Below are 27812 nucleotides of genomic sequence, written 5' to 3'. Positions count from 1 at the left end.
GGTAGGAGGCGCGTGGGGTATATAAATGGCATGCCTTTGTAACGTGTAACGATGATAAAATTTTTATTCAATTGCATGCTCTATCATCAAACAAAAAATAATTGCAGAGAAAAAGATTTTTTCTATTTGATATCAAAAACAGATTCGTTGCCTGAACCGGAGATTGATATATTATGGCTGATATATGTTACGAGGACGAAACGTCGACTTGTGAATCTAGGCCGTCTTGGTCTAGCCGGAAGTGGAGGATTGGTGGTGTTCAACGATTCAGGATGTCTCCCTCGGGGCTAGATCCGACGGCCGTGGAAGAGAAATCTGATCAGGGGGTTTATAATAAGCGTAACAAGCAAGAAGAGTACGATTTTATGAACTGTGCATCGTCATCACCGGAGAGAGTACTGTTTTACTTGAAGACGACAGTGACGTCTCCATAAACTCATCATCGGTCGATAATGGTAGTACGGTTATTATTCTTCCTTCTAAGAAGACGGTGAAAGAGTCGGATCCGAGGCCGAGATACGGCGTCGCATCGGTGTGTGGGAGAAGGAGAGATATGGAAGATGCGGTGTCGATTCATCCGTCTTTTGTACGGAAACAAACCGAGTTTTCTCGAACGAGATGGCACTTTTTTGGTGTTTACGACGGCCATGGCTGCTCTCACGTACGACGCCGTTTTTGTTTTTTTTTAGATTTTTAGAATTTAAAATTTTGAGATATTTTTATTATTTTACGAGTTTGTCTGATCAAGAAACGGCGTCGGTTTTTTAGGTTGCGGCGAGGTGTAAAGAGAGGCTTCACGAGATAGTTCAAGAAGAAGCGCTTTCGGATAAGAAGGAAGAATGGAAAAAGATGATGGAACGTAGCTTCACTCGCATGGATAAAGAAGTTGTTCGTTGGGGTGAAACTGTGATGAGCGCTAACTGTAGATGTGAGCTACAGACTCCGGACTGTGACGCCGTTGGATCCACAGCCGTTGTCTCCGTCATTACGCCCGAGAAGATCGTTGTCGCCAATTGCGGCGATTCCAGAGCTGTTCTTTGTCGGAATGGTAAAGCAGTGCCTCTTTCTACAGATCACAAGGTCAGTCTCTTATCATCTCTCTTATATCGACATATTTGATAAGTTGTTTGGATTTTGTGGATTTTAAGTTTGGTTTTTCTACGTTTGAACAGCCGGATCGTCCGGATGAGCTTGATCGAATCCAAGAAGCAGGAGGACGAGTGATATACTGGGATGGTGCAAGAGTCCTAGGCGTTTTAGCTATGTCACGAGCTATAGGAGACAACTACTTGAAACCGTACGTGACTTCGGAGCCGGAAGTGACGGTAACGGATCGAACGGAGGAAGATGAGTTTCTTATTCTAGCGAGTGACGGGTTATGGGACGTAGTGACGAACGAGGCAGCGTGTGCGATGGTGCACATGTGTTTAAATAGAAAGGGTGGTGGTCGTGGAGGATCAGGAAGACGGCGAGGAGAAACTCAAACTCCCGGGAGGAGAAGTGAAGAAGAAGGGAAAGAGGAGGAGGAGGAGGAGAAGATGGTGGGGTCAAGAAAGAACGGGAAGAGAGGAGAGATCACGGACAAAGCATGTACGGAGGCGTCAGTGTTGCTGACGAAGCTGGCGTTGGCAAAACACAGTAGCGACAACGTAAGCGTCGTCGTTGTTGATCTCAGAAGAAGAAGAAAGAGACACGTAGCTTGACACTAATCTCCTAAATCACTCTACTCCCACCGTTGTTTTTTTTTTGTTTAAAATGATTCTTTTTCCTTGGGACGAAGGTAGCTCAAATAGTCAAATCTTCATCTCTGAACCCAAAAAGAGTGAGGAAAAAAAAAAGGCAGCATTGTTGAAAAAAAAAAAATCCCCGGTTTATTAAAAACGGCTGAACCGGAGGTATGTTTGGGTGGTTTTTTTGTTCTGAACCATTTTTTTTTGTTACTTCTCTTCGATGTGTGTAATGAACAAACAGAAAAGGAAGACAGGATGTGTCACTATCTTAGGTGGAATCAGTTCAAAATTCAATTAATAAAAAGTGATGTACATATTTCTTTTGCTTTTATAACAAAACCAATTAGTTCGGACTTCGGATACACGTGGTGATCTTCGAGAACATCATCGGGGAATTTTCTTTTGTTAAACGAGAGACTTTAATCTTTTTATAACGAGTGAGCAGTTTTGTGTTTGAAGAAATTCAAAATCTCACGGAAATGAATCAATGATAGTGAGAGAGGGGATAACAGGGGAAGGACGTGTCAAAGAGGTAATTAAAGAAACCCTACACCAACAGATAAAGGACGTGACCCACCAAAGGACCGATGCACATTTTATATGCGAATTCGTACTTGTCGGTGTCGGGTGATTGTTTTGATTGAGATCTAAAGATGACCTAATCAGTGTTTTATCTAAACATGTTCACTAATCAGATTGAATGTCAACATAAGTTAGCTGTCATTATATTCGGAAGGAAAACCACAAAGTCAGTGAATCTACGCGCATCAAATGGTCCGGGCCGAACGCAACAGAGCCAAAGCATTTTGACAAACATGGCATTTTGACATACCCCAAAAAGCACAATCTTTCAGCCAGAAAAAAAAAAATACAAAACATAGTATTCCCAGTTTTAAAGATCGTATTGGATCACTAAGTAACGCCATGTTTACCCGTTCGAATACCTCGTGAACAGTGGAATTGGTAGCAGCATCTTAACTTGGCAAAAAAAATATGAGAAGCATATTAAGCTTCAATTTGATGACACATACCAAATGATTCAATTGCCCAACCTAAACAACATAATCAGTTGAAGTACCAAATGTTTTTTCCAAATATGCCACATTTGTAGCAATTCTAGCCACACATCATAAACTAAGACACACGACAGTTGCAGCAACCCCATAACAAAATGTTAAGGAAAAAAAGAGGTTGCAGAATAAGACCTCTCCGGAGAAAAATGTCCGGAGAGGTTGCATCATTTCACTTTTGTTTCACGTCACCATTTTCTTTAAGGGTCTTCAGTCTTCTGTATCCCTTGTCAGTACCAAAGATCCTGCAGAACACCAGAGACGAATTACACACTGGACTAAAAACTAATCAAGATCTTTTCTGGAAAGCAAAGAGATATATAGTGTAGATGATCACCAGTCCATATACACAAATGTTGAAGAGTAGTTGCCAGACTTAGTGTAGAGCAGTCGGTGATGGTAGTCATGGAAGTCAGAGCTGTTACCAAATTAGTAAAAAAATTCCATTAGTAACAAGTTATTATAGATTCGAGATTCAAGAGAGCTGGCTAGATGTGTGATCTTACCCTCCATACAGAGGAAGAAAATTGGAGAGGCTCCATGGGAAATGATAACCGCAATGTGCCTCAACAGTCTCAAGCACTCTCAACACCATCCATAACCAGAGAGTAATCAGGTGGGGACCGGTGAGAGCTGGACCGATTATGGTAGCAAAACCCAGGAATAGAATCTCAGCAGGGTGAGCATATTCTGATGTCAAACCAAACGGTGTGGCATATCTGGGATAATATTAAATGGTTGCTTTTTAGAAATTAATCTAGCTAACATTGCCAAGTATTAAAACTGCAAAACAGATGGTGAGCACTGGAAACTTACTCATGATGCACACTGTGGACATTCTTGTACAGCCATTTTGAATGCAAGATCCGATGACCCCAATAAAAGACAAAATCCTCAATGATGAAGTAGAAGAATATCTGGGCAGACACTTCTTTCCTGCAGGACCATCACCAAAGAGGGTCTTATATACCTGATCAAACATAAGCTCAGGTTCTTTCACGATGCTCAACACTGACAGCTTTTGATTATGTTTTTTTATTCTTCGATTGCCAAAATAAAAGAGTTTAACATCAATACCAGGACGGCAGAGGAAAACTGCTTCGCATTCCCATGGCTCTGAAGACAGGGTAAGAGGCTATCATCAGGGGCAAGTTTACACAGAAATGATAAAGCAGCAGGCGTGTAATACATTTTCCTTGGGCTGCAGGTGTGTTATTTTTTGTCTGCGTAGAAACAAAAACAAAAGTATTTGTTGATCATAAAGGGTAAGAGAAGCAGAGAAAAGGAACAGATTCATAATCACTAGTACAGTTGCCTTTACAAGAAAACACTTTCATGTGTGACAGAACTCTTGGGGGATCAACAACCTCTACACGATCATATTCAAACCATCGCACAAAACTAAAAAAGCATAAATAGAAGAGACATGGGACGATTATGTGAATAAGAAGAAAACCTGAATTTTGTATTGGCTGAGAAAGCCAGCCCTTTCAAGACAAATGAAAGGGAGACCAGATAAGAAAAAGACACTTTCATGGAGGAGAAAACTCCCAATGCACGCCAGTTGGAAGTCGCTAAAATGTGTCACAAGGTACTGCATCAACAACCACAGAAAGATAATTAATAAATAATAATCATCAGCTTGCAGATAGACAATAAAAGAGAAAACGTCATCTGATGGTTAAGTTATATAGTAGAAACAAATACTACTGACATTCAACAACAATTCAACGTCTCTGTCATTAAAAGTAGAAGCAAAGATTGAAGAAAATGATGGTCCAGGAAACACAGTAATGCCGATCAACACGTGTTAAATACTGATATAATCAGTAATGCAGTAAGTATTATATAGTGCTGCTGGTCAATTCTTCAGGTGGGGAAAGATCATCCAAAATCCAAATTAGTAATATCCATCTGAACGGCGTTTTGCTGTATTCGGATGCTGATCATTGGGAACTCCGCAAGTTAAACAGCGACTTGATTATATATCTATCATTCATGCGTTCTTAGGTTCACAGTGCCAACAACACATAGATCCGTTTAAGCTCCCAAAAAACAAAACGGAAACTGAAACACACACTCATGATTCCTACGTAATTTGGCAGTAGTAATGATAGTCAAATTTAGATCTAAAACAGTAGAGCAATCGACACGACACCAAATTTGTATAACCCGATCGATCAATACAATCCAGAGCGGTGGATAAAGAACAAAACGAATAGAAATAAAACACGCATGAATGTATCCGAATGCGGTGGGCTGAAGCCAGCGAAGACGGGGAAAACCAAGGGAATCGGAAACAGAGGAGGAGATAGACTAAAGAGGGGTACCTGCCAACCAGATTCGATGAGGGAAGCCATGGATGGGATCTATGGAAGACAAGTGGGAAGGATGATGAAGAAGAAGAAGAAGAAGAAGAAGAAGAAGAAAGAGGTGGGAGAGAGGCCACGCAGTTGATACAAACAACAACAGACTGTCACGAAAAAGCAACGAAATCTGTAACACTGAGATTTTTCTTTTTTTATTTTATTTTTTTTTCACCAACTTTTTTTCTTTTTTCTTTTTTTTTTTTTTTTTCATAATTTTTTTTTTTTTTGTTTGACCACTCTCTCTCTATCAGAGGCAGGACTTTTTCGGTGTAGTCCCCCCTCTCGTGCGCATCAGTAGTTCAGTACAATTTCACACCATCCTCAACCTCCCTATTTAAGTTTTATTTTATTTTTTTATTTTTTTGTCAAACCCTATTTAAGTTTTATTATGGTCTCCACATTTTAATTTTATTGTTGTCACATTCTTAGTATTTTGTTTTCTTCTCATTCATACTCACATTCTTTTTTGAATTTTACATGATTTAATCCCATTCTTTTATTTTTGATAGACAAGTTAAAAGACTACTTTGGCTATACACTGGCCAAACCAAGAGATTAACCTATGGAGATCGCTGTTACATGCTATTCCACCATGTAACAGCGCACGTCGAATCAGATGACCTTTCATAGAAATAAGAAATGTTTCTGCATGATGAAAAAAGCTTTTTTTTTTTGTTTTTCCTGGGAAAATGTTGTTTCTCAATACAACTAAACAGACTCCTTGTAACATAAAATGATAAATTCAATACGGAAGAACAAAAACCTGGAAAAACAAAAAAGGTATGCTATACTTGCTGAAGTTAAAAAAAAAAAAAAAAGAGGGAACAGTGGAAAAGATCAAAAGAGATATTCTTGGAAAAAAACTCAAAAAGTGTGACTGATTGGATTAGTCATGTGCTAATAGTTGGGAGGTAACAACTAGGTAGAACAGCAACCTTTTCTGTTAGTAGCAGATGAATCTGATATATTGATCGCAGTTCCTTGTCCCGGAACAGGAAGGTTACCTGCAGCTTCTTGTGCAGCCAAGGCTTTCTTGCTTATGATATGATAAATCTCAGACAAAATGGTCTGAAACGCTTTCTCGATGTTTGTTGCTTCTAAAGCAGATGTCTCGAGAAACGACAAACCTTCCTTCTCAGCAAGAGAGCTTCCATCTTCGTCAGCAACAGATCTCAGGTGATTCAGATCTGATTTGTTTCCAGCCATCATGATAACAATGTTGGAATCAGCATGATCCCTTAGCTCACGTAACCATCTCAGCACATTCTCAAAGGTTTGCCTCTTTGTTATGTCGTACACAAGAAGTGCTCCAACGGCTCCCCTGTAGTAAGCACTTGTGATTGCTCTGTATCGCTCTTGACCTGCCGTATCCCATATCTGAGCCTTGACTGTTTTCCCTTCAACCTAATCCGATAACACGCATAGGAGATCAAGCATTAACAAAGACAAATATCTCAGGCTTCATAGATTCCAATAGCTACCGTTTACATTTTCAAACAAACACCCTAAGAGAAGACCTTCATATCTAAAACAACAAGATCCGAGAAGGGGAGATGGATCACACCTGTAGAGTACGGGTGGCGAATTCGACGCCGATGGTAGATTTGGATTCGAGACAGAACTCGTTCCTGGTGAATCTAGAGAGAATGTTGGATTTACCAACACCGGAATCGCCGATGAGGACGATCTTAAACAAGTAATCGTACTCGTGATCTATTCGATTCGCCATTGCTTCTCAAAAATCCTAGCGTGTCCGATCGATCAAACCTACGCAAAAATACACAAAATTCACGTCAACATCGATCCAAGTGATTACAATAGAACCGTCTTTGGAAAACGGAGACGATAAGATCAACCTGAATTAAAAAAAAACCCTAGAAAATCGAAATTTTTTTTACCCTTTAAGCAAGCCGGGAAGGATCGATAATCGAAGAGATGCTTTTGGAAAATTACTTTTTTTTTTTTTTTGGTTTTGTTTTGTTTTTCCTTTCTGTGTGTTTTCTCTCCTTATACGTTGCGAGTTTTGTGCTCACGAGGTGAAAACGGAAACACCCCATTTATTTCTCTTTTATTTTAGTTTTCAATTTTGAGATTTTTGTTTTGAATTTGATTAATTTGAATCCTTTTTCATAGTATAATTTTTGTTAAATCAACCTGAGAGACTTTAATTATTAGCATTAATAATTACCATAATACATCATCACCACAAGACAACATAGATAGCCAGAAATATTTAAACGAAGAACCACAATCAGAAAGACACACACACCACACAAAGAAGACTCAAAGACCCAGAAAACACTCACATGAGTATGAAACAGAGAGTATATATAAAAGCTAAATTGGCTTTAGCCAGAGATGTCAATAGACTTAACTGGTGCCTTCTTCTGAGTCTCAACCTTAGGCACAGTCACAGTCAGAACACCGTTCTCCATGTTGGCCTTGACTTGATCCATCTTCACATTCTCCGGCAGCCTAAACTTCCTCGAGAATTGTCCGCTAGACCTCTCAACGCGATGCCACGTGTCCTGCTTCTCCTCTTTCTCAACGTGTCTCTCTCCGCTGATCTTGAGCACACTGTCGTCCTCTATCTCAACTTTAACCTCCTCTTTCTTCATCCCAGGCAGGTCCGCCTTGAACACGTGCGCCTCGGGCGTCTCTCTCCAGTCCACACGTGCGTTCACAACCGCAGATGTTTCTCCCGAGAGAGAAGAAGAGGGGAATTGCAATTGCAGGTCCTTGAATGGATCCCAAACGTCGAGTGAGAATGGATCGAAGATGCTGTTGTTTCGCCTGTTGTTGCCGAAAAAGCTTGGAATTAGCGACATTCTTCTCGATTGATGATGATTTCGAAAGTTGAAGAAGATGATGTTTTGAATGCTGAATAATATTTGATTATTGACGAATTCGATTTCGATTTCTGAGTAGACGGGATGAGTCGAGTGATGTATTTATGGTTGCGACTTAGAAATCTCCAGATCGAGCTTCTAGAACTTCACACCAAAACGATGAGGGAAATTGGCAAACGGAATAATCCTGAAAATTCTAGATGCCTTTCGATTTTTCAAGTACGACTCTTTTCGTCTTTTCTGGGCCATAATGGACTTGTGTATTTAAGCCCAAATAAAAAGCCTTATTCAAGTTTTGGCCCAAAAAAAAACTGAGATTGGATTTGGCTGCACGTTTATTTAATAAAGTCAACGTCGTCATCATCTTTGACGAACTAAATAGAGAAAGAGAAAAAATTCATCATCAACATTCTCTCCCACCAATTCCGTTTCTTTGCTTCTACTCTCAGACTCTTCTTCTCTCCTTCGCTTCTCACTCTCTTTCATAGTCCTTTCTTCTTCCTCTCACATCGATCAGACTTATCTTTCCGATTTGTTTAAGACGAATCCCGTATTGAGAGATCAGGTTAGCGATTAGTTAGTTTTCTCTTCTGTTGTTTAGTTCTTGACCGATTGCATGTTGTTGTTAAGATACTTACATCATCTCCCTGATCCTCCATGGTTATCTTCAGCTTTCTGTTTTTTTTTTTCTTTCTTTTGTTTGTAAGAGATTAGGGGAAAAAGTTATGTTCTGTGGCTTTTTGTTAAGTAACTTTAGGAAAGATGCTGGTTACTTACTTTATTCAGTTTCCGAATGAAGAATAATAATTACGTGTATTAGACGAACTGGATCTTCGGATTTCAGTTGATGCAATTTGTTTTGTGTAGAAAGATGAAATGATTTTTGAGTTTTGCTTTTGCCAAAAGATTTAGTATTATATATGTCAATAACGGTGATTTTTATGACATAGGAAGGTAAATGTGAAGGTGATGAGAAACTTCACTATGATGATGGAGCTATCTTTAATTAGATTATGGAGCACGTGTTTGCTATTTCTGCTCACCAGCGGAGTAGTTTACTCTAACTCTGAATATCTGATTGGACTGGGAAGCTATGACATTACTGGCCCTGCTGCTGATGTTAATATGATGGGTTATGCTAACATGGAGCAAGTAGCATCTGGTATTCACTTCAGGCTCCGAGCTAGGACTTTCATTGTCTCTGAGCCTCAAGGGAACCGTGTTGTCTTTGTTAACCTTGACGCCTGTATGGCTTCACAAATTGTTAAACTTAAAGTCATCGAGAGACTCAAGGCAAGGTAATGTTGCCACCTAATCTTTTTCCTAGATTGAATAGCCTTTTAATAAGATCATAGTAGCTTATAAACTCTCTTCTGTAGATATGGGGACTTATATACAGAAAAGAATGTTGGCATCAGTGGTATTCACACCCATGCTGGTCCAGGGGGGTATCTTCAGTATGTGGTGTATATTGTTACATCTCTTGGATTTGTTCGTCAGTCATTTGATGCCCTTGTTGATGGAATTGAGAACAGTATCATACAAGCTCATGAAAATCTTCGTCCTGGATCAGTTTTCATCAATAATGGTAAGAACTGACATCCTTCGGAACTGCTATTCTCATAAGCTAATTAAACTTAACTTACAGGTGAACTCTTGGATGCTGGTGTTAACCGCAGTCCAAGTGCATATCTTAATAACCCTTCAGAAGAAAGAAGTAAACACAAGTATGATGTTGATAAAGAAATGACTCTCCTAAAGTTTGTGGATGATCAATGGGGTTCAGTAGGTAGTTTCAACTGGTTTGCTACCCATGGAACTTCCATGAGTCGTACAAACTCTTTGATCAGTGGGGACAACAAGGGCACTGCAGCACGACTTATGGAGGACTGGTTTGAACAGAACACTGCTGAAAGATCCTACTCGGAAGAATTTATTTCAGATGAGATACCTAGAAGAGTTTCAAGCATAATCGAGAATCAGGACAGCCGTAAGTTTACAACACCTTTCTAACAACAACATTGTGTGTCTAAAGCTGGAACACAATATAATGTTCAATTTGTTTGATGTGATGCAGATGACGAGTTGCTAGAGCTTGCATCTTTCTTTGAGTCACAACCTGGTAGGCCTGCAACTAGAATTTCAAGTTCTGCAAGGCGGGTGAGGAGTGCTCTGAGGAAGGCGGACATGCCTGGTTTTGTTTCAGCTTTCTGTCAAACGAACTGTGGTGATGTTAGCCCAAATGTGCTTGGAGCCTTTTGCCTAGACACTGGTCTTCCTTGTGATTTCAATCACAGTACATGTGGTGGGAGAAATGAGATGTGCTATGGGCGTGGACCAGGGTATTCACCTGTCTTTATTTTTTTTTGTCATCTTACAAGATTAGATAGCACAAATTTTTTAAAGGGATACTCTCTTGACCTGTTTTGCTTTATCATTGCAGCTATCCTGATGAATTTGAGAGTACACGTATAATTGGTGAGAGACAATTCAAGACGGCTTTGGATCTTTTCAGCAAAGCATCTGAACAGCTACAAGGGAAGGTTGATTACCGCCATATTTATGTTGACTTTTCACAGCTCAATGTGACACTTCTTAAAAAAGATGGGATTTCAGAAGTTGTAAAAACTTGTCCTGCGGCAATGGGATTCGCTTTTGCTGCCGGAACCACAGATGGACCAGGAGCATTTGATTTTACACAAGGAGATGATAAGGTATTTAGTCAAAGTTATATTGTATCATCCAATAGATAAATATTGCCTCCATGCTATTCATTTCTCAAGTCTACCGTTTGGATAAATCAGGGGAACCCTTTCTGGAGATTGGTGAGAAACGTTCTTAAAAAACCGGACAAGAAACAAAGCGATTGTCATTACCCAAAACCAGTCTTGCTTGACACTGGAGAAATGAAAAAGCCATATGACTGGGCTGTAAGTAGTTAAAAAAATTTGAACATCCATGAGTCTTGTTTGCGGTTATAATACTCTACTCTAATTTGTCATTGATTCCAGCCGTCAATTCTTTCATTGCAAATTCTACGTATTGGACAACTTTTCATTCTCAGCGTTCCTGGAGGTAGTGGAGAATCTTCAGATTGTCACACTTCATAATATGACTAATGATGCGATATTTTAATTCCTGTCTATCTTTCTTGTTCAGAATTTACAACTATGGCTGGAAGGCGTCTCCGTGATGCAGTGAAGACACAGCTTAAAAGCAGTGGTAATAAAGAACTGAGTGGTGAGATTCACGTCGTGATAGCTGGATTGGCTAATGGTTACTCGCAGTATGTGACTACCTTTGAGGAGTACCAAGTGNCAGCCGTCAATTCTTTCATTGCAAATTCTACGTATTGGACAACTTTTCATTCTCAGCGTTCCTGGAGGTAGTGGAAAATCTTCAGATTGTCACACTTCATAATAATGACTAATGATGCGATGATTAATATTACTGTCTATCTTTCTTGTCAGAATTTACAACTATGGCTGGAAGGCGTCTCCGTGATGCAGTGAAGACACAGCTTAAAAGCAGTGGTAATAAAGAATTGAGTGGTGAGATTCACGTCGTGATAGCTGGATTGGCTAATGGTTACTCGCAGTATGTGACTACCTTTGAGGAGTACCAAGTGCAAAGATATGAGGTAATAGCTTATCACACTGATACTGTAGAACAAACAGCTCCTTCATGTTTCTCTTAATCTGTATCTGATGCAATGGTTGCACTCTTTAGGGCGCATCTACACTGTATGGCCCACACACCCTCAGTGGCTACATTCAAGAGTTCAAAAAACTCTCCAAATCTCTCGTCCTTGATATGCCTGTTGAACAGGGTCCTCAACCGCCGGATCTCCTTGACAAGCAATTGAGCTTCCTCACACCAGTCATGATGGACACAACTCCTGACGGAGACAGTTTTGGGGATGTAATCTCGGATGTTCCCAAAAACCTGTCTTTGAAGAGGGGAAACGACCAGGTGACTGTTGTATTCCGGTCAGCTTGCCCTAGAAACGATCTACTGACAGAAGGTATCATCAGCCAAAATTGCTTATGCTTGTGTCTGCTTCTTAGTCATAGAGATTTCAAAGTGAGTGACTTTGAAATCTAACAAGTGATACTATGTTCATGGCAGGGACGTTTGCTCTGGTGGAGAGACTAGAGCAGAAGGACAAGACTTGGACCCCAGTTTATGACGACGATGATCTATGTCTGAGGTTCAAGTGGTCAAGGCCTAAAAAGCTGAGCTCCCGGAGTCATGCCACTGTGGAATGGAGAATCCCAGAGTCTGCATCACCAGGGGTTTACAGGATCACCCATTTTGGTGCTGCAAAGAAGCTCTTCGGGTCAGTCCACCATTTCACAGGCTCTTCTAGTGCTTTCGTTGTAACATAAACAAGTAAAACCAAAGTAGATGCAGTCAACTTGTATTATACTAGGTTTACCTGATGCACTGTCTTGTGCACTAATATGTACCACACAAATGTAGTCAGAGTGTAGAAATGGTGTCAAAGAACTGATGTTGAGTAATGGACTCCAATATACCTTTTCATGTAAATGTTCACAGACATTAGAGGTATACAGGTATACGCAATAATGGTTGTGTTAGTGTATAAATTATCTTGCAAAGTGGAGTTGATTTGTTGATGAATCGTTATAATTTCAAAGATAACTAATCTTGCTGAACTCTGTTATCATAAAACATAATAAGTCAAGAAAACAACTGATTCTAGAGGGCATACAATGGAATCTCACGAAAAAAAAACATCAGCATCATCAACGAATCTTGCACATCTAAGGATGGAAGAGAAGTTGTGGTAAGTAAGGGATCTTAGGCATTAGTGTCTTCTTCTTCTTCAATCTTAGGAGCCAAGTAGTAACGAATGTAACCCATCTCAGCAACCTTATACTCCACAACAACTGGCAACTCAGACGATAAGCTGATTGTCACTGTGTCCGACAATGGAGTTGCCTTTGTGAAGGAGTTCATGTACCTCAGGGCAAATGAGAGCGACACTGGCTCGTTCATCTCTATCACAATGGCATCTTCTGGCTGCAATACACAAAAGAAAAACCTCAATTCAATGTCTTGCTCCAATGAAACAGCCATAGATGATTTGTCAACTGTTTTCATAGTTTAGAGCTAGCCAAGTCAATACCTTGTCAACAGTTGTGTTCTGCCTGAGCACAATGTTAGCGGTTCCAATGTCACCAGCAGTGGAAAACTTAACCCCTTCTTTAGTCACAGAGATCACAACTGCAACAATAACATCAAGTCAAGTCTCTGCTAAGACTCCAAAAAACCAACTCAGATTCACAATAGAAACAATCCAGTACATATAACACAATGTACCTGTATCACCAATGCTACTGAGATCTTTGCAAATCCTGGAAAACTCACTCGACGGCATCCTCACAATTGAGTGGTACTCGGCCTCAGGGATTCCGAGATGTTCACTGTCAATATCCATCAGCTTCATCTCAAAATCTGCAATCTTGTCTTGCGCTGTAAATCATCCAACACATGACCAAGTTTCAAAAAGAGATCTTCAATTAACTAGCAAGACTACTATACTACAACCCCTAAGAGAACTGACATCAATCATTCCACAATAGCGTACACATGAAATCAGAAGAAAGCTTACTAGGGCTCTCGAACATGAAGGTGACAGTGTCGCCGCCGTCATCAGCCTTGATAGTGATGATATCATCATTTCCAGCACATTTGAGCATCTTCGACATGTTGCCGAGGTTCATCCCCATGGAGAGATTCCTGTCGCACCTGTAGTGCTCGAAGCCTTCAGATCTCAGCAAGAGAGACACGAGCGCGACGTGGCTCGAATCCATAGCTTGGAGCGAGAAACCAGTGGTGGAGCAGTCGAAGTTGGCATCGTTCACCAGATCCTTGATCGATTCCAGAACCTTCTTCAACAGTGAGCCCTGAACAAGTCGTAGCTCCAACATCTCTCGCTCGTCGTTTGTTAGGTTTTGCAGATTTTTTTTTTGGTAAACAAGATTGGCACACAGACAGACACACACGTCTTAAAGGAGTTCCAATTTTATTTTATTTTGGCGGGATTTAGCCCTTCAATGATTTTTAGTTCCCGCCAACGCGTTAGTGCCTCAATGAATTAGTGGATTGATTTGTGCTATTAAAAACGAAAAGTCAATTTCGAATTTTAGTGAAAGTTTCGGGGTTATATTGTAATATTTCAAAGATAAAACACACAAATCTAAAACCGACTTTGCCCTAGTTAATAAAATCCATCCCGTCCCCGTCGTCACCTTCGTTCGTGTTCGAGATTCGATATCGCGAGAAATCGAATCAGAGGAAGAGAGAATGGCTCACAGGATACTGAGAGATCATGAAGCCGATGGATGGGAGCGCTCCGATTTCCCAATCATCTGCGAATCTTGTCTCGGTGACAACCCCTACGTGCGAATGGTAATTTCCTACCTCGTTCGATTCCAATCTAATGGATTTGCCTGTCACTTGTTTTGTTTCAATGGCTCCTTAATCGTCTTTTTCGGATCTCATCTTCTTGCTCGTTGATGTTTTCTGTGTGTTTGGAGTGGTTAGCTTAGTAATTTAGGTTTTTAGGGTTTAGGTAGGTCACAAATCGTCGATCCAAAATCGTCTTTTTATAGCTCAAAATGCCGATTCTCATAGCTTTCAGCTGCAAGTTAGGTTTGAGATGCAATTGCTGACTGAAGTGTTGTGTTTTGGTATGTAGACTAAAGCGAATTACGATAAGGAATGCAAGATATGTACGCGACCTTTCACGGTGTTTAGGTGGAGACCTGGCCGTGATGCTAGATACAAGAAGACTGAAATTTGTCAGACTTGTTGCAAGCTGAAAAATGTGTGCCAAGTTTGTCTTCTGGATCTTGAGTATGGTCTTCCAGTTCAGGTCAGGGACACAGCACTCAACATTAGTACTCATGACTCTATCCCTAAAAGTGATGTCAACAGAGAGTACTTTGCTGAAGAGCACGACAGGAAGGTATGACCATGTTCCAATCCTTTGCCCTTTTTTTAAATAAAGGATTATATTTCAGCATTAGTTGGTTTTGGAATTTGATTAGGTTATAATGAATGATTGATGACTAAGTCTAATTTTCTCATGGTGGCTTATCTCAGTGTATTTGATTTTTGTTTTTATGTAGACTAGAGCTGGACTGGATTATGAATCCTCATTCGGGAAGATGCGGCCTAATGATACTATTTTAAAGCTTCAAAGAACAACGCCGTACTATAAAAGGAATAGAGCACATGTTTGTAGTTTCTTCATCAGGGGTGAGTGTACAAGAGGTGCCGAGTGTCCATACCGGCATGAGATGCCAGAAACAGGAGAGCTATCCCAGCAAAACATTAAAGACCGTTATTATGGGTATGCTATTTTCTTCTGTATGATTGATGCTTTGTTGCCTTCTCAAATGCTTATTTCATTATCTACCCTAATGGAGTTGGTGAAATTTTGTTTGTTTCTGCCATGGTACTATTTTCTGCTTGATCAGTTTATATACTCGGTGTTTGAAAGCCACTGACATGTGAATTGTTATCTTCAATTCTGTGCTGAACTATGTTATGTTGGCTCTCATGTTGTCTCGTTATATAGGGTCTTTTCCTTTTATTCTTCCCTTAATCATGTATCAGTACTTGTACATTTATGCATGTTAAACGGTTGGTTTGAACTGTTTCTCATCTTCTTTGTATACATTGTGCAGTGTTAATGATCCAGTTGCTATGAAGTTACTTGGAAAAGCCGGTGAGATGGGCACTTTGGAATCACCAGATGATGAAAGCATCAAAACGCTTTACGTCGGTGGACTGAACTCAAGAATCCTGGAGCAAGACATACGGGACCAATTCTACGCCTATGGTGAAATCGAATCTATCAGAATCTTGGCTGACAAAGCCTGTGCATTTGTCACATACACATCCCGTGAAGGTGCAGAGAAGGCTGCACAAGAGCTCGCCAACAGGCTAGTCGTCAACGGTCAGAGGCTAAAACTCACATGGGGAAGACCCAGACCTGAGCAAGATGGTTCCAACCAACAGGGCAGTGTGGCTCATAGTGGTTTACTACCTCGAGCAGTTATATCTCAGCAGCACAATCAGCCCCCACCAATGCAGCAGTACTATATGCACCCACCACAAGCTAACCAAGACAAACCTTACTACCCATCAATGGACCCACAGAGAATGGGTGCAGTCATTTCAAATCAAGAGGCTGGTGGTTCAAGCACCACTGACAACAGCGGAGCTTCATCTTCTTCTTACATGATGCCTCCACACCAGTCATACCCACCAGCACCATATGGATATATGCCACCGCCTTACCAGCAGCAGTATTCTCCTAACCATCATCATCACCCTGGTCCTATGCAGCACTATGCCCCGCCTCCAGCAGCTTACCCGTACCCAGAGCAACCTGGTCCTGGATCAAGACCTGCACCATCTCCAGCCGCGGTCTCTGCTCCATCACCTGATTCTGCACCTGCTGGGTCTGCAGGAGCACCTGCAGGATCCTCCCAACAACCTCCTGCTGCTGCTTCTACTGCAACTGGTTCGTCTGAATAGAGAAGAATTCTTGTTTAAAATGTACTGTACTGCAAGTTTTCCCGTTATCGCTCGGAAGGATTTTGTACTCTGTATGAATCATTTTCTGCTGCTTCTTTAGTTTTCAACTTTTGAAATATATTGATTCCCGTATCGCTTCTTCATGAAAGGTTTATCATTTATATAGAGACCAACTGATTATGTTTAATTTCATAAAATATAATTTTGATATATGAACCAGAAATTTGGATGAATCAGACAGCAAGCAATGTCCGGCTCATCAAGTCCATTGGGCCTTCTGTGATAGGAAAACTCTTATAAAGCTGGGCCGGACACCAAAAGGAATATGTGATCGAGTTAAATAAATTCCATCGCGTCCGATTCTCCCGAAGCTTCTTCTAAATCCTCTCCCTATATAATATATTCATCTTTCCCAACTCAATACGGAATCGTGAAATTCATTTTCGTTCCGGTCAGGTGCAGAGAGTTCTGGAACATCCAATTTGCATTAGGAGAAACGTTCGTCGGGGTATAACGATGTGAGTATTCTCTGTTTGATCGATTTTTATCATCATATTTTTGCCGATTTAAAGCCGTTTGAACGTGTTGCAGACTTGTTTTTGAATTGTCTGTTAGGTGTTGTTAGATCTGAATTGTTGCTATGAATTTCGATGTGTTTTAGCTTGATTCTAGATCTGTATGGAATATATATAGATAGATGTAAGCATTTATCATCTGATTGAGAATGATGTGGAAGTTGGTTTGGAGGTTGAAGGTATTGTTAATTTTGAAATAAGCTACTCAGGGATAAGATAATTATGTCGTATGTAAATTTGGATCGTCCTTTGTAGATTTGGGGGTTCGATTAACCATGTTTATATAAAATTAAGACAATATAAAACTAAGAATCTTAATCGTTTAATATGTTCTTGTTTCTTTTAGATGTCTTACTCAAGAAGGTCAAGATACTCTCCTTCAGTATCGCCTTATGACAAGCATCGTGGAAGGTCTGTCTCAAGGTCCTTGTCTAGAAGCCGGTCGAGGTACTTTTCCTTTCCTTAGTTCTGAATCTTCATGAGTTTCTGGTTTGCTGCTTTTGAATGAGCGCTTATATCTGACTTTTTTTTTTTCAATTAGGAGTATCTCAAGCGATGCTGAGAATCCTGGTAACAGTTTATATGTAACTGGATTGTCTCACCGGGTAACTGAAAGAGATCTCGAGGATCATTTCTCTAAAGAAGGAAAGGTTGGATGTTATGTTGATTTCTGGAATTTTTTTAAATATCTTTTGTAGCTCACTAGTGCATAAGCTGTAGACGTTTTTAATGTTTTAACCTTTTGTGAGCTAAATTTACTATTTCTAGGTAACTGATGTTCACCTTGTCCTGGACCCATGGACTAGAGAATCTCGCGGTTTTGGTTTTATCTCGTTGGAAACTGTTGGTGATGCCAACCGCTGCATCAGATATTTAGATCACTCTGTTCTCCTGGGCCGCGTCATTAAAGTTGAGAAGGTAAATAAACTGATTACTAGCCTCTGGTATATAAGTAGTAGAACCATAACTCCGATCTGGAAAATTTTGAAATAATATGAGTATTTTTTTCTTCTCATTTAAATTGTTTGCTTGTTTCCACTTTCAAGTTTCTGTGGCAGCAGGTCTGCTGTTTGTAGCAGCCGTGCTTCACCAAATAGCAAACGCTGCAACAGTTCAAACTCGATTGGGTTGTGTTCCCTGCATTCCTCTCTTTCTTGATTAACTTTATATACCATCCTTCAGTGGCTTCAACGTTAAAATCTTATTTTTCTCTTGTCGCCATCCTAGTTCATTGTTAGATTTCTGACAGTTCTATGATATCTCTGGTTTTATGTTCAGGCAAGACGTGGTAGAGGACGTACTCCAACTCCTGGAAAGTACTTGGGGCTGAGAACCACTCGAGGTATATATGACGTCATGTACACTGGTTTTATTACAATTCCTTGGTGGGTTTCCCGATTTTCCCTTACATGGTGTGTTTTGCAGGACGCCATAGGTCTCCTAGCTACTCTCACGGCAGGTCTGTTAGCTGCTCTCGTAGTCGAAGTCGAAGCTACTCATCTGATCGGAGCAGATCTTTTTCTCCAAGCTATCGGCTGAGAGAAAGATCACCTTCGTACTCACCTTACTATAGGCGAGGCAGATCTTACTCTCGTTCCAGATCTCCATCACCTGATGATCGCTACTACAGGAGACGCGACAGATCATACTCACCCTACTACAGGCGGAGGGAGAGGTCCAGGTCCAGGTCCAGGTCGTACTCGCCACGATACAGAGCACGTGACAGATCATACTCACCCTACTGGAGGGGAAGAGACCGGTCTTTTTCGCCTTACTACCGAGGGAGAGACAGGTCCTACTCACCTGAAAGTCGTCACTACAGAAGGTATGGCGTTAGGTCAATAGAAACAGATTAGCTAGAACTGCTTAGTAATGTAGTAAGTAACGGAACATACAAATGAAATCAGGTACAGGTCAGTGTCGAGCAGCGTTAGCCCTCTGAGGAGAAGCAAATCACGGAGCTTATCCCCGAAGAAGAGAAGGAAAGGGAGCAGAAGTAAGTCTCGCAGGCGCGACAGTCAATCTTCAATGAGCCATTCGAGGAGTGCAAGGTCAAGCACCTCCAGATCCGTCAGCCCATAACACTCTCTGCTTACTTGTTGTTGACATCAATCACTCAATTCACTTTTGATGTTGTAGTAAATAATTTGGATTTACCTAGATTTGGGAATGATGTCAGAATAGAGTCCGTATGTTGTGTTGGTTTGGTTTTGATGTTAGAATATGTATCATGAGTTACATGGCACCGTTTCTTAGCCTGATTGAGTCAGTCACCTTAATAAATTTCCAAAAAGTCTGACTTATTGATCCCTAAAGGTTAAAGAAATTTCTTCTGTGTAACTGATAAATAATATATTTAAATGTTTTCAGAAATTTCAAGTATGTTGAAGTATTCTCTAAATTTCTTCCATATTTTATGTAAAAACGTAAGAACTAAAATTGATTTTTATCATTAAAAAAAAAAAACTAAAATTGATATGAATATATGATTTATGTTTTTGTACTGGATATAGTAGACTTATGATACACTCAAATTTCTTTAGTGATGATTTGTCGCCACTTTATTAGGGATCTTAAATGCTGAAGTTCAAAATTATTGTTGAACAAGAACAATTCAATCCCCAAACTACATTGTGCATATTCATTGAAATTTTAAAAGTTAAAATAAAAAAAACTCGAAACAAAGATAAAAAAAAAATCTGAATAAGTTACTTTTCTTTATTATTGAAGAGTTACTTATCCAATGAACATTTTCGACTTATCTAAACAGTGTGAACTACAAATTATTAAAATTAGCAGAGAAAGTATGGAAAGAAAATTAAAAACTAGAAGGCAAACTCTAGGTAAAAAAGTCTGGAAAATGTTCGAATTATTAATAACTACGGCAAAAAAAAAAAGGAACAAATTTAGTCTTTGAAATATTTCTTCCAACGCGGGTGCGTCTTCCAACGCCTCTCGGCCATTTCCTCAATAGGAACACCCCTGGTCTCGGGGAGAAAGAAGACCACAAATAGTCCCATAATAATGTTCATTGCTCCGAAGAAGAAGAACAAGAAAGATCTGAGTCTGCAGAGAGCTGACAAGAAGAACTGACCGATGATGAAAGTGCAGACCATGTTCATCGCCACTGCACAGAAGTAACCTGCATTTCTCACCTCAAGAGGATAGATCTCAGAGGGAACTAGCCATCCTAATGGTCCCCATGACCACGCAAAACCAGATACATATACGCAGATGAGGATCAATACAATCAGTGGCACGGCATGACCCGTAATAGAACTAACGAGCTTCAAGTGGGATAAGAGAATGCCTCCAATTGTCATCTGGAGAAAGAATATCATAAAGTAAATTAAGAATATGTTGTGCATCATGTCGTGTGACACAAGCAAGGTATATAAAAAAGAAATTAACCTGTGTAATGGTCATCTGGAGGGCTCCTTCCATTAAAAGACATCTCCTACCAGCGTTATCAACCAAGGCGATCGATAAAATGGTAGCGGCTGCGTTCACACCGTTGGTGACAACGGTAGAGATGAGAGAAGCGTTGTTACCACTACCCATCGTCTGGAACAAGACTGGAGCGTAGAACATAACCACGTTGATTCCGGTGAACTGTTGAAAGAACTGAAGCAGCGTTCCACACACCAATGGGGGTCTGTTCTCGCGCTTGGAGAAGAGCTCCTTAAAAGGGCTTTTCACTTTTGCTGCAACCTCTGTGGCGCGTTTGATCTCATTAAGCTCGAGCTCAATGTCTTCAACGCCTCTGATCTTCCTCAGGACTTCCTTGCCTTTATCATCTTTACCACGCTCGATGAGGCTAGCTGGTGTCTCGTGGATAAAGAAGGATCCTACCAAGAGGATTAAAGCAGGGACAGCAGCACCACCGAGAGAATATCTCCACCCGTTCTTCAACGTGGAAGTGAGGTAGTTCACGAAACTTGCTGCTAAGATTCCGACGGTAATGAGAAACTGGAACATGACGCTTAGTCCTCCTCTGAATCTCGGTGGAGCAATCTCTGAAATGAACAATGGAACCGTCTGCAAAAAGCATTGGTTTCAATCAATGTTTGATGCTGATGTAAAGGCATAAAAAACAGAGCAAAAACCCTAAAAAAACAGAGGAAACCCTAGATAAAATAAAACAGAGGAAAGATGGATATATAGTGTGATAATGGATTACCTGATTACCGAAACCAATACCACAACCGAGAAGAATACGACCACCGATCAACATGCCAAGGTTTTGGGCAGACAAGTTGAGGATGGCACCGGTAAGGAAGAAGATGGAGGCGAGGATGATGGTTGGTTTTCTTCCGAAAGCCCTGGAGAAATAGGAAGCAACAAGACTAGCAAAGATCCCAGCCAAGTAGAGAGAAGAAGTGAACAACTGCAAAAGCTGGTCATCGAATTTGCAGTAGTTGTTCTCGTGTACTCTGTGTTTCTTCTCGTACACGTGTGGGAAAAAATCTATCAAGAATGTGTCCATACTCGTCACACCTCCTGCAAAACCATTATTATTAATTAATTAGTTAAATAAACTGATCATCACTACAACCCTTAAAATATAAAAAACAAAAGAAGAGAAAAAGAAACCTGAGATTCCGATGTCGTAACCAAACATGAGACCACCAACAGCAGCAATCAGACAGCAAAGACAGACTTGAAAAGTTATCTTTGCAGGGTAAACAGTGCCTTCTTCGATATTCATCGAACCAACAGCCATTGTTACTACTGCTAATATAAACTCTTTCCCTCTCTGTAAAGCTCTCTTTCTTTTAATAATCTAACAATGTGAATTAAGGAACGTAGATAAAACTCAAATGTGTCTACCGGAGATGCGTTTCTTTTATAGACGAGTGGGTAGGGTTTTTGGATAAACTATGATTTTGCAACTGAATCTTTTTATCGGATTTTTCGACTGACTCGGTCCAGTTTTATCTAAAAGGAAAATGTAGATAATTACTTATAATAATTAATTACTGATATTATCATTTTAATTAAGTAAAATAATAAGAATTCTTGACCATCTTTTTCTGATTAAATCTTAGATCCATCTTTAAATGAAATCAATCAATAACGGAATAAAGAAATAAAATTATCTTTTTATTTTAGGTAAAAGATAAATGACGTATAAAATATTCCACGTAATAATAACCAAATCATACACAATCTGTACAAGAAGCAATTACTTCTTAATTATGATCATACACATCCACCGTAGTATTATTGCATATTTTGTTTCAATTATAATTACATAGTATAACACTTGCATAATCTTATAACCAGAATAGAGGGAAGGATTACTAAAATTCACAGCAATATTAAGAAGAAAAAAATTGTTGAAAAGATATATCCAAAGAAGATAAGTGTTCTGTAAGAGATCAAATGAAACAGTATTGGATAGAATTCAAAACATGACAAAAAATTATCTAGATGTTAAACAAAACAGAGATTAATGTGTGAAAAAAATAAAATATTTATTTACACCTATATAATCGTAAGAAAGCTTAATACTGTTTCTAAAAAACATTTTCTTCTTTTCTCTATCTAATTGGTATAGAGTATCATAGTGGATTCTTCAGTTTCTCGATTATGGGGTAACTTGTGGATATATAGTTATGACGTCCAACTTTGAATATGTGACTTGTAATTACAAGTATAAATTATCTCATGATATATATATGGAAATTGAGACATTCATAAACTAACATATAGATATGTGACATCTTGAGTTCTGTCTAATTTACACAATAGTCTATTAAACAAGTTATCAGGAAATAGATTATGTATCATTTCTTTTATCCACAAGTTTTCCGGCCGGCATGGATAAAATTTACACATCGTTATTGGAGAAAAAAATGAATCCATGAAAAACTATAAATAATTATTTAAAAAAAAAAAAACCAAGTGACGATAAAAACAAAACAAGAAAAACAGTCAATCAATCATAGTAAAAATTGATTGGGTAATGCTATAATTGAAATATTAAATAAAAGAAGTATTTATATAGAGCTTCATAATCGGGATAAAACTAACCCTTCTTGTTGACAACGTTATCTTCTTATCTATCTATTTTTAACTAAAGACAGTAATTTACTAAAAGTTAAAATTTAAAGACAAATAGCCAATCGTTAACAGATATAAATTAAACTTTTTAAAAGACAAAAAAAAAAAAACAAATTATATTAAATATCAACAAACAAACTGATGACCAAACTATATCAAATTCCAAAACAGTAAATCTGAAATTTAGCTAGGAAACTTATACTTTCTATACTGCAGACGCCTGAGTTTGTTGAGTGTTAGAGACAACTGCATCTGAAGAAGATTCTACTCCAGTAGCTTCCTCCTCACTTCTTGCTTCAGATTGTCCCTGTTTAAAAGAAAAAACACACTTCATCTTTCTGTAAAAAGTACATTTCAGTTCAAGTTCACAGAAAAGCCATTGAAACTAACCTCTGTTTCTAAAACTGTTACTATATCACCACTTGATTGATTCTGAGGAGATTCCGAATATGGAATTACAGGTTCCGGTTGAATATCTGATGTATGTTCCAAGCTCTCAGAAGTAAGAGTATAAGTCTGTTCTAAAGGTAACACCATGTCTGGTAACACTGATCTTGGGGAAGTAGCAGATTCGTCTGATGATGTGACATTAGTTACAACTGAAACTTGAGGTTCAACAAGTTCTTGCATCATCTCTTGTGTTGATTGGCCTCCCTCAATATGCTCTTCGGATTCTTGATTAATTCTTCTCTCAGAGGGTTCAGGCTCACCAGAGTCGTTACTTATCTTCATCTCATCATTTGAGTTTTGGAGAAGTTCCTGTGATTCCTGTCAAAACGTTGCAAGAAATAAATTCAAATTTAACATTTTGAGAAAACACATTGAAAAAGCAATCATGTTCCATAAAACTTGACAAGAACAAGAACTATATAACCTCCTCTAGTTTCGATATAACTTCACTGATGTGAGGAACTATGGCCTCTTCAGATATATGCAATCCTCTCTCTGAATCCTCAGATCTTCCATTGACATTTGTACCATCAGACAGACCCTCAAATTTTTTGGCTACATGATTTTTAGGAGAACTTGTTTCATTAAAATCTTGATCAACTTTCTCCATAGGTAACAGTTGAGATTCTGCTGTTCTATCTACAATGCTCTTCTTCTGTATCACCTCAATTTCCTCACCACTAATCTCCTTTCCGGTTTCTGATTCGTTAACAAAGAGTGACTTCTCCTCATCAGAAGAATTATTCCCATCGACTGTAGTGGGAGGTGATCCGATTTCAGAAAACTCAACTTGGAGATCAGATTCCACGGATAACTTGCGACCTTTTCTTGACCTGTAACCAAAATGCTCCATGTATCTTTGCCTTTCCGCTGCTAAGGAGCTCGAAAGCGAACCAGTGTTTCTTGGCACTAAACCAACTAGAGGGTTTTCAACACGAAGAAGATCACCATTTCGTTTCCCGGATGTAACAGAAGAGTCTGCTTGGTTTGAGACGTCAGAATCCATTTCCCTCTCTCCAGGAGAAAGCAATGAGCTTGAATCACTCATAATGATCTCTGTGCTGTGTTCTGATCCCATCTCATTTGCTTCTGCTATTGTTAGATCTTTTCCTTTCACTAGAGAATGCTTCTCCCCAATCAATCCATCATTGCTACCTACATGATCATAAATCAAAAACTGTAACGAATCATTCCTAATCTATAAAGGTAATAACTACAACCGTACAGATCCAAAGTTCTTTGCCTATCAGCAAAAAGATGGGAAAGAATGTACCTTGTTGTGTTCTAGGCCAACCATCAACTGCTTTGTTTCTCCACGGCTCCCATTTCGAGTCAAGCTGATTTTCCAATGGGAAGACTCTGCGGCAAAAGCTTTCATGGCGGCAGAAGAAGATATCATTAGGGTTGGCTGCAAACTCTTGCTGAAAACTATCCCCTGAGAGGTTAGGCTTCTCCTCTTGTGGATCATAAGGAAGATCAAAGGGGTTTTTTGTTGGTAATAATAACACAGAAGGTGCAGATTCAGGCATTTGAAGCCCATCAATCATGTAGTTTTCTTGATCCAAACCGAAATAGTTTCGTCCAACACAGATCGAAGGAACTTCCATATCCATTAGGCTTCTTCCCTCAGCGGCAACTTTGACTACTCTCCTCATTCTTCTTCTTGTAATCAAATGCTCTAACCTCTTGTTACGTTCCATCTCAGAGTTTCCCAATTCCATCAAATTCTTTTGATCATCCTCTGTCCAAGCTACAACTTTTTTGTCTTCACGGCTAGTTTCCTCTTCATCATCTCCTGATGATGACGAACACTCTACCTCGGTTTCACCTCCACCGCTCGTTAACCTCTCGGATGGATCCACAACGGAGACGTCACCCGTGGCTGAAGGACATTCTTCGTCAAGGCTAGACTCAAAGGAGAAATCTTCGGACACAAGAAATGCTCTGTCTTTCTTGAGTTTCTCGAGTTTGGGGATTTCTCCGTAGAGAGTTGTTAAAATGACTTTGTCTCTCTCATCCTCGCTAGCCTGAGAAGAGTCCCAATCTTTGCCAACCTCTTCAACTTTTCTTCTGGCGTTGCGTCGAACACTACGTTGGTGCTTTAAGTCAGCCTTCCTTGTTTCTTCCTCAGATGATCTCTTTTGGGAATTAGAGGAGGATAAGTCATCATCATCCGCATTGAAATTCAAAAGCTTGAAACTTGGATGGTTTCGAAGGTAAAATGCAGAGCAGGCGATCAATGGAGAAGAGTAAAGCATGAAATAGAAAAGACGAGGAAGGAAAATGTATAAGAGGAAGATAACAGCAGAAACAAAAGAAACAAAGGGGTATTTCGTTACGTATGTATAAATGGTGTTCGTGGAAAATATGAGAATTTTCCAGAACAGAGTTCCGACATCTTTCGCATCAATTCCCATTTTTTTTTTTAAAAAAAAACAGCACTAAATTCTCAGAACCATTGTGAGATAAACAATCCAAAGCGGTTTTGTTTTTTAATTCCCAAGAGAATCAAACTGGTTGAAAAGGAAAAGAAAAAATAGAAAGAAGCAAAAATTGATCGATAAAGAGAGAGGTCAAGCTTACATTTGAAACCATAACCGTTAGATTTTTGGAGGTCTTTTTTTTTTATTATTATTTTTGTTATTGTTTTTGTTTGGTTTGTTGGTTTTTCAGTTTTGATATGTCCAAAGATCTTGTTCTCTTATACTTTTGACCACCATTTTAACATTGAGCCATATTCATAAGCCCACAATATAAGACTCAACGCTGTGCCTGTGTCACTGGCTCACTGCGACCTAATTGGACTACTGAGATAAAGAGTGTTTTGCATACCTTCACTACTCGTTACAATTTCAAAACCTTATGGGTGTCCAGCTTATAGTAGCCGCTATTTCTTGTTAACTTTAGGACAGTAGTCTTTGTTTTTCAATCTTAAATTGATACACTAACAATCAACATTTCTTAATCTTTACGATATAAACAAAATATATGAGCATTGTTAAATTCATCTTTCTCGGTTTTGGCTCGAGAACAATAAAACCAACTCACTTGAATCAATGAGAGAGATGCCTCTTTCATTCTAGAGGTCTTTTAGATAGTTTGGTCGACTCATGATCATAGAGGGTTGGAGTGTGACAAAGAAGAGATTAAAAACTCTAAAACAAAATGCACATTTTATCTCTCGTTGTTAAACAAAAAGGAAAGAGAAGACCTCATCAAGAACATGTACTGAAGATTAATCTCATAAGCCATAAGCCACAACTTGAAGCAATCTGGATCTACGGAGCTACTCATTCTTCAGCTTCCTCTGACCCTTCATAACACCAATAACGTTTCCATATTAACACATCAAATTTCTACTTACTTCAAGCAATGAAACCAGACAACAACGATCAAGCAGAAACATCAAATTACGACAAAAGACAGTTCCTTTCAAGAACACTAACCTTCAGTGTCATCTTCATCTTCCTCTTCCAACGCATCAACACCGTACCTCGCATTCAAGAACTCAACCGCCGCAGGGGTCAACACAAGCTTATCACAATTCAAAATATCAAACAGATTCAACGTCCTGGGCGTCAACATCCTCAAAGTTCCAATGTTCCTACTCGATTTAGCCACATTCTCATCGACATCAATCATCAAAAACATAGCTTTCTCCTTGGGATCCAATCCCCACCTCTTCATCGCAGCTAAGAAATCTTTCGTCTTGGGCTTCTCAAACTTCTCCCCAAACTCCTCCACCACAATCGCACCACCTTCCGCCGAAGCCGCACTCGAAATCGCCGTCGATATCGCCAGCTTCTTCTCCTTCCTGTTGATTTTAATCGACCAATCCTTAGGTCTCGGCCCAAACACCACACCTCCACCTGGACGTAACGGAGTTCTCTGAGATCCACGCCTCGCGTTACCAGTTTTCTTCTGCGAGTAAGGTTTAATCCCACCACCTCGAACTTCACCTCGAGTCAGCGTCGAAGCAGTACCTCGCCGCTTGTTCTGCAGGTCCGTCACGATGGCTCTGTGAACAACGGAACGCGCGGTGTAATCCGGCGCCGTTTTGAGGTCGAGATACGTCTCTCCAACCTTCTCTCCTTCGAATGAGATGATTGGTAGAGTCGCTAGCTGG

At 39.6% G+C, this 27812-nt stretch overlaps 10 protein-coding genes and 1 pseudogene across 15 annotated transcripts in view; 4 read left to right on the top strand and 7 right to left on the bottom strand.

Moving 5' to 3' along the window:
• LOC104754910 lies at positions 41 to 2046 on the top strand (annotated as a pseudogene).
• Positions 2748 to 5287, bottom strand: LOC104754908 (methylsterol monooxygenase 2-2). Its single transcript, XM_010477197.2, has 7 exons — positions 5131 to 5287; positions 4257 to 4394; positions 3878 to 4023; positions 3617 to 3736; positions 3307 to 3519; positions 3138 to 3218; positions 2748 to 3045 (listed from the first exon to the last, which is right to left on the bottom strand). The coding sequence occupies exons 1-7, from the start codon at positions 5158 to 5160 to the stop codon at positions 2973 to 2975; spliced, it is 801 nt and encodes a 266-aa protein (XP_010475499.1). The 5' UTR covers positions 5161 to 5287; the 3' UTR covers positions 2748 to 2972.
• Positions 6034 to 7289, bottom strand: LOC104754907 (ras-related protein RABA2b). The gene is made up of 3 exons (XM_010477196.2): positions 7068 to 7289; positions 6734 to 6936; positions 6034 to 6573 (listed from the first exon to the last, which is right to left on the bottom strand). Exons 2-3 carry the CDS (start codon positions 6896 to 6898, stop codon positions 6088 to 6090), a joined length of 651 nt encoding a protein of 216 aa, XP_010475498.1. The 5' UTR covers positions 6899 to 6936; positions 7068 to 7289; the 3' UTR covers positions 6034 to 6087.
• LOC104754906 (17.8 kDa class I heat shock protein) lies at positions 7325 to 8200 on the bottom strand. Its single transcript, XM_010477195.2, has one exon. It carries the CDS (start codon positions 7995 to 7997, stop codon positions 7518 to 7520), a length of 480 nt encoding a protein of 159 aa, XP_010475497.1. The 5' UTR covers positions 7998 to 8200; the 3' UTR covers positions 7325 to 7517.
• Positions 8391 to 12608, top strand: LOC104754905 (neutral ceramidase). The gene is made up of 11 exons (XM_010477194.1): positions 8391 to 8583; positions 8969 to 9316; positions 9398 to 9606; positions 9667 to 10008; positions 10096 to 10360; positions 10462 to 10732; positions 10823 to 10948; positions 11030 to 11093; positions 11489 to 11658; positions 11748 to 12042; positions 12147 to 12608. Exons 2-11 carry the CDS (start codon positions 8988 to 8990, stop codon positions 12404 to 12406), a joined length of 2331 nt encoding a protein of 776 aa, XP_010475496.1. The 5' UTR covers positions 8391 to 8583; positions 8969 to 8987; the 3' UTR covers positions 12407 to 12608.
• On the bottom strand, positions 12669 to 14038 carry LOC104754904 (proliferating cellular nuclear antigen 1). The gene is made up of 4 exons (XM_010477193.2): positions 13657 to 14038; positions 13365 to 13517; positions 13171 to 13268; positions 12669 to 13064 (listed from the first exon to the last, which is right to left on the bottom strand). The coding sequence occupies exons 1-4, from the start codon at positions 13973 to 13975 to the stop codon at positions 12843 to 12845; spliced, it is 792 nt and encodes a 263-aa protein (XP_010475495.1). The 5' UTR covers positions 13976 to 14038; the 3' UTR covers positions 12669 to 12842.
• LOC104754903 (zinc finger CCCH domain-containing protein 4) lies at positions 14257 to 16736 on the top strand. Its single transcript, XM_010477192.2, has 4 exons — positions 14257 to 14456; positions 14746 to 15015; positions 15179 to 15402; positions 15740 to 16736. Exons 1-4 carry the CDS (start codon positions 14352 to 14354, stop codon positions 16593 to 16595), a joined length of 1455 nt encoding a protein of 484 aa, XP_010475494.1. The 5' UTR covers positions 14257 to 14351; the 3' UTR covers positions 16596 to 16736.
• On the top strand, positions 17007 to 19485 carry LOC104754902 (serine/arginine-rich splicing factor SR45a). 4 transcript variants are annotated; one of them, XR_762167.2, is made up of 7 exons: positions 17007 to 17113; positions 17517 to 17617; positions 17712 to 17820; positions 17939 to 18088; positions 18217 to 18297; positions 18449 to 18512; positions 18596 to 18715. XR_762167.2 is itself a non-coding variant. In XM_010477190.2 (7 exons), exons 2-7 carry the CDS (start codon positions 17517 to 17519, stop codon positions 19250 to 19252), a joined length of 993 nt encoding a protein of 330 aa, XP_010475492.1. In that variant the 5' UTR covers positions 17007 to 17113; the 3' UTR covers positions 19253 to 19485. The 4 variants fall into 4 exon arrangements, 2 of the variants coding, with proteins under 2 accessions (XP_010475492.1, XP_010475491.1); XM_010477190.2 differs by lacking the exon at positions 18217 to 18297 and adding an exon at positions 19084 to 19485 and having other exon boundaries at positions 18596 to 18995; XM_010477189.2 differs by lacking the exon at positions 18217 to 18297 and adding an exon at positions 19078 to 19485 and having other exon boundaries at positions 18596 to 18995.
• On the bottom strand, positions 19912 to 21966 carry LOC104754901 (sugar transport protein 2). The gene is made up of 4 exons (XM_010477188.1): positions 21764 to 21966; positions 21351 to 21670; positions 20582 to 21208; positions 19912 to 20493 (listed from the first exon to the last, which is right to left on the bottom strand). The coding sequence occupies exons 1-4, from the start codon at positions 21891 to 21893 to the stop codon at positions 20077 to 20079; spliced, it is 1494 nt and encodes a 497-aa protein (XP_010475490.1). The 5' UTR covers positions 21894 to 21966; the 3' UTR covers positions 19912 to 20076.
• On the bottom strand, positions 23418 to 26151 carry LOC104754899. Its single transcript, XM_019239284.1, has 4 exons — positions 24960 to 26151; positions 24111 to 24841; positions 23627 to 23995; positions 23418 to 23543 (listed from the first exon to the last, which is right to left on the bottom strand). Exons 1-4 carry the CDS (start codon positions 26101 to 26103, stop codon positions 23442 to 23444), a joined length of 2346 nt encoding a protein of 781 aa, XP_019094829.1. The 5' UTR covers positions 26104 to 26151; the 3' UTR covers positions 23418 to 23441.
• Positions 26663 to 27812, bottom strand: part of LOC104754898 (50S ribosomal protein L4, chloroplastic-like) — a 2368-nt gene continuing 1218 nt past the window's right edge. The window contains exons 2-3 of one of the 3 annotated variants that reach the window (XM_010477185.2): positions 27133 to 27777; positions 26663 to 26993 (exon numbers count right to left, since the gene is read on the bottom strand). In XM_010477185.2, the coding sequence (XP_010475487.1) occupies positions 26977 to 26993; positions 27133 to 27777 (662 nt within the window). In that variant the 3' untranslated portion in view covers positions 26663 to 26976. Of the gene's footprint in view, positions 27000 to 27132 lie in introns of all 3 variants that reach the window. The other 2 variants (XM_010477184.2, XM_019239496.1) reach the window with 2 other exon arrangements.

The sequence above is a fragment of the Camelina sativa genome, chromosome 17 (genome assembly GCF_000633955.1).
Source record: "Camelina sativa cultivar DH55 chromosome 17, Cs, whole genome shotgun sequence".
In the NCBI taxonomy this organism is placed as follows: Eukaryota; Viridiplantae; Streptophyta; class Magnoliopsida; order Brassicales; family Brassicaceae; genus Camelina; species Camelina sativa.
Note: the sequence above shows the minus strand (reverse complement) of the source record. Positions and strands in the feature narration are given on the sequence as shown.

Excerpts from the sequence above, each read along its gene's own strand:
- LOC104754899 (XM_019239284.1), bottom strand. The coding sequence starts at position 26,103 with ATGGGAATTGATGCGAAAGATGTCGGAACTCTGTTCTGGAAAATTCTC. Across the intron at positions 23,996-24,110 it reads TTATATCGAAACTAGAGGAG|GAACTTCTCCAAAACTCAAA; the intron begins GTTATATAGTTC and ends CAGGAATCACAG. Across the intron at positions 23,544-23,626 it reads TAACAGTTTTAGAAACAGAG|GGACAATCTGAAGCAAGAAG; the intron begins GTTAGTTTCAAT and ends TCTTTTAAACAG.
- LOC104754905 (XM_010477194.1), top strand. The coding sequence starts at position 8,988 with ATGAGAAACTTCACTATGATGATGGAGCTATCTTTAATTAGATTATGG. Across the intron at positions 9,317-9,397 it reads ATCGAGAGACTCAAGGCAAG|ATATGGGGACTTATATACAG; the intron begins GTAATGTTGCCA and ends TCTCTTCTGTAG. Across the intron at positions 11,094-11,488 it reads CATTCTCAGCGTTCCTGGAG|AATTTACAACTATGGCTGGA; the intron begins GTAGTGGAGAAT and ends CTTTCTTGTCAG.
- LOC104754906 (XM_010477195.2), bottom strand. The coding sequence starts at position 7,997 with ATGTCGCTAATTCCAAGCTTTTTCGGCAACAACAGGCGAAACAACAGC.
- LOC104754902 (XM_010477189.2), top strand. The coding sequence starts at position 17,517 with ATGTCTTACTCAAGAAGGTCAAGATACTCTCCTTCAGTATCGCCTTAT. Across the intron at positions 17,618-17,711 it reads TTGTCTAGAAGCCGGTCGAG|GAGTATCTCAAGCGATGCTG; the intron begins GTACTTTTCCTT and ends TTTTTCAATTAG. Across the intron at positions 17,821-17,938 it reads ATTTCTCTAAAGAAGGAAAG|GTAACTGATGTTCACCTTGT; the intron begins GTTGGATGTTAT and ends TACTATTTCTAG.
- LOC104754901 (XM_010477188.1), bottom strand. The coding sequence starts at position 21,893 with ATGGCTGTTGGTTCGATGAATATCGAAGAAGGCACTGTTTACCCTGCA. Across the intron at positions 21,209-21,350 it reads GTATTGGTTTCGGTAATCAG|ACGGTTCCATTGTTCATTTC; the intron begins GTAATCCATTAT and ends TGCTTTTTGCAG. Across the intron at positions 20,494-20,581 it reads TCCAGATGACCATTACACAG|ATGACAATTGGAGGCATTCT; the intron begins GTTAATTTCTTT and ends TTCTTTCTCCAG.
- LOC104754904 (XM_010477193.2), bottom strand. The coding sequence starts at position 13,975 with ATGTTGGAGCTACGACTTGTTCAGGGCTCACTGTTGAAGAAGGTTCTG. Across the intron at positions 13,518-13,656 it reads CTTCATGTTCGAGAGCCCTA|CGCAAGACAAGATTGCAGAT; the intron begins GTAAGCTTTCTT and ends GATGATTTACAG. Across the intron at positions 13,065-13,170 it reads AGAACACAACTGTTGACAAG|CCAGAAGATGCCATTGTGAT; the intron begins GTATTGACTTGG and ends TGTGTATTGCAG.
- LOC104754907 (XM_010477196.2), bottom strand. The coding sequence starts at position 6,898 with ATGGCGAATCGAATAGATCACGAGTACGATTACTTGTTTAAGATCGTC. Across the intron at positions 6,574-6,733 it reads TCGCCACCCGTACTCTACAG|GTTGAAGGGAAAACAGTCAA; the intron begins GTGTGATCCATC and ends TTATCGGATTAG.
- LOC104754903 (XM_010477192.2), top strand. The coding sequence starts at position 14,352 with ATGGCTCACAGGATACTGAGAGATCATGAAGCCGATGGATGGGAGCGC. Across the intron at positions 14,457-14,745 it reads ACAACCCCTACGTGCGAATG|ACTAAAGCGAATTACGATAA; the intron begins GTAATTTCCTAC and ends TTTGGTATGTAG. Across the intron at positions 15,403-15,739 it reads ATTAAAGACCGTTATTATGG|TGTTAATGATCCAGTTGCTA; the intron begins GTATGCTATTTT and ends TACATTGTGCAG.
- LOC104754908 (XM_010477197.2), bottom strand. The coding sequence starts at position 5,160 with ATGGCTTCCCTCATCGAATCTGGTTGGCAG. Across the intron at positions 4,395-5,130 it reads TCATCGAATCTGGTTGGCAG|TACCTTGTGACACATTTTAG; the intron begins GTACCCCTCTTT and ends TTGTTGATGCAG. Across the intron at positions 3,046-3,137 it reads ACATTTGTGTATATGGACTG|GATCTTTGGTACTGACAAGG; the intron begins GTGATCATCTAC and ends GGTGTTCTGCAG.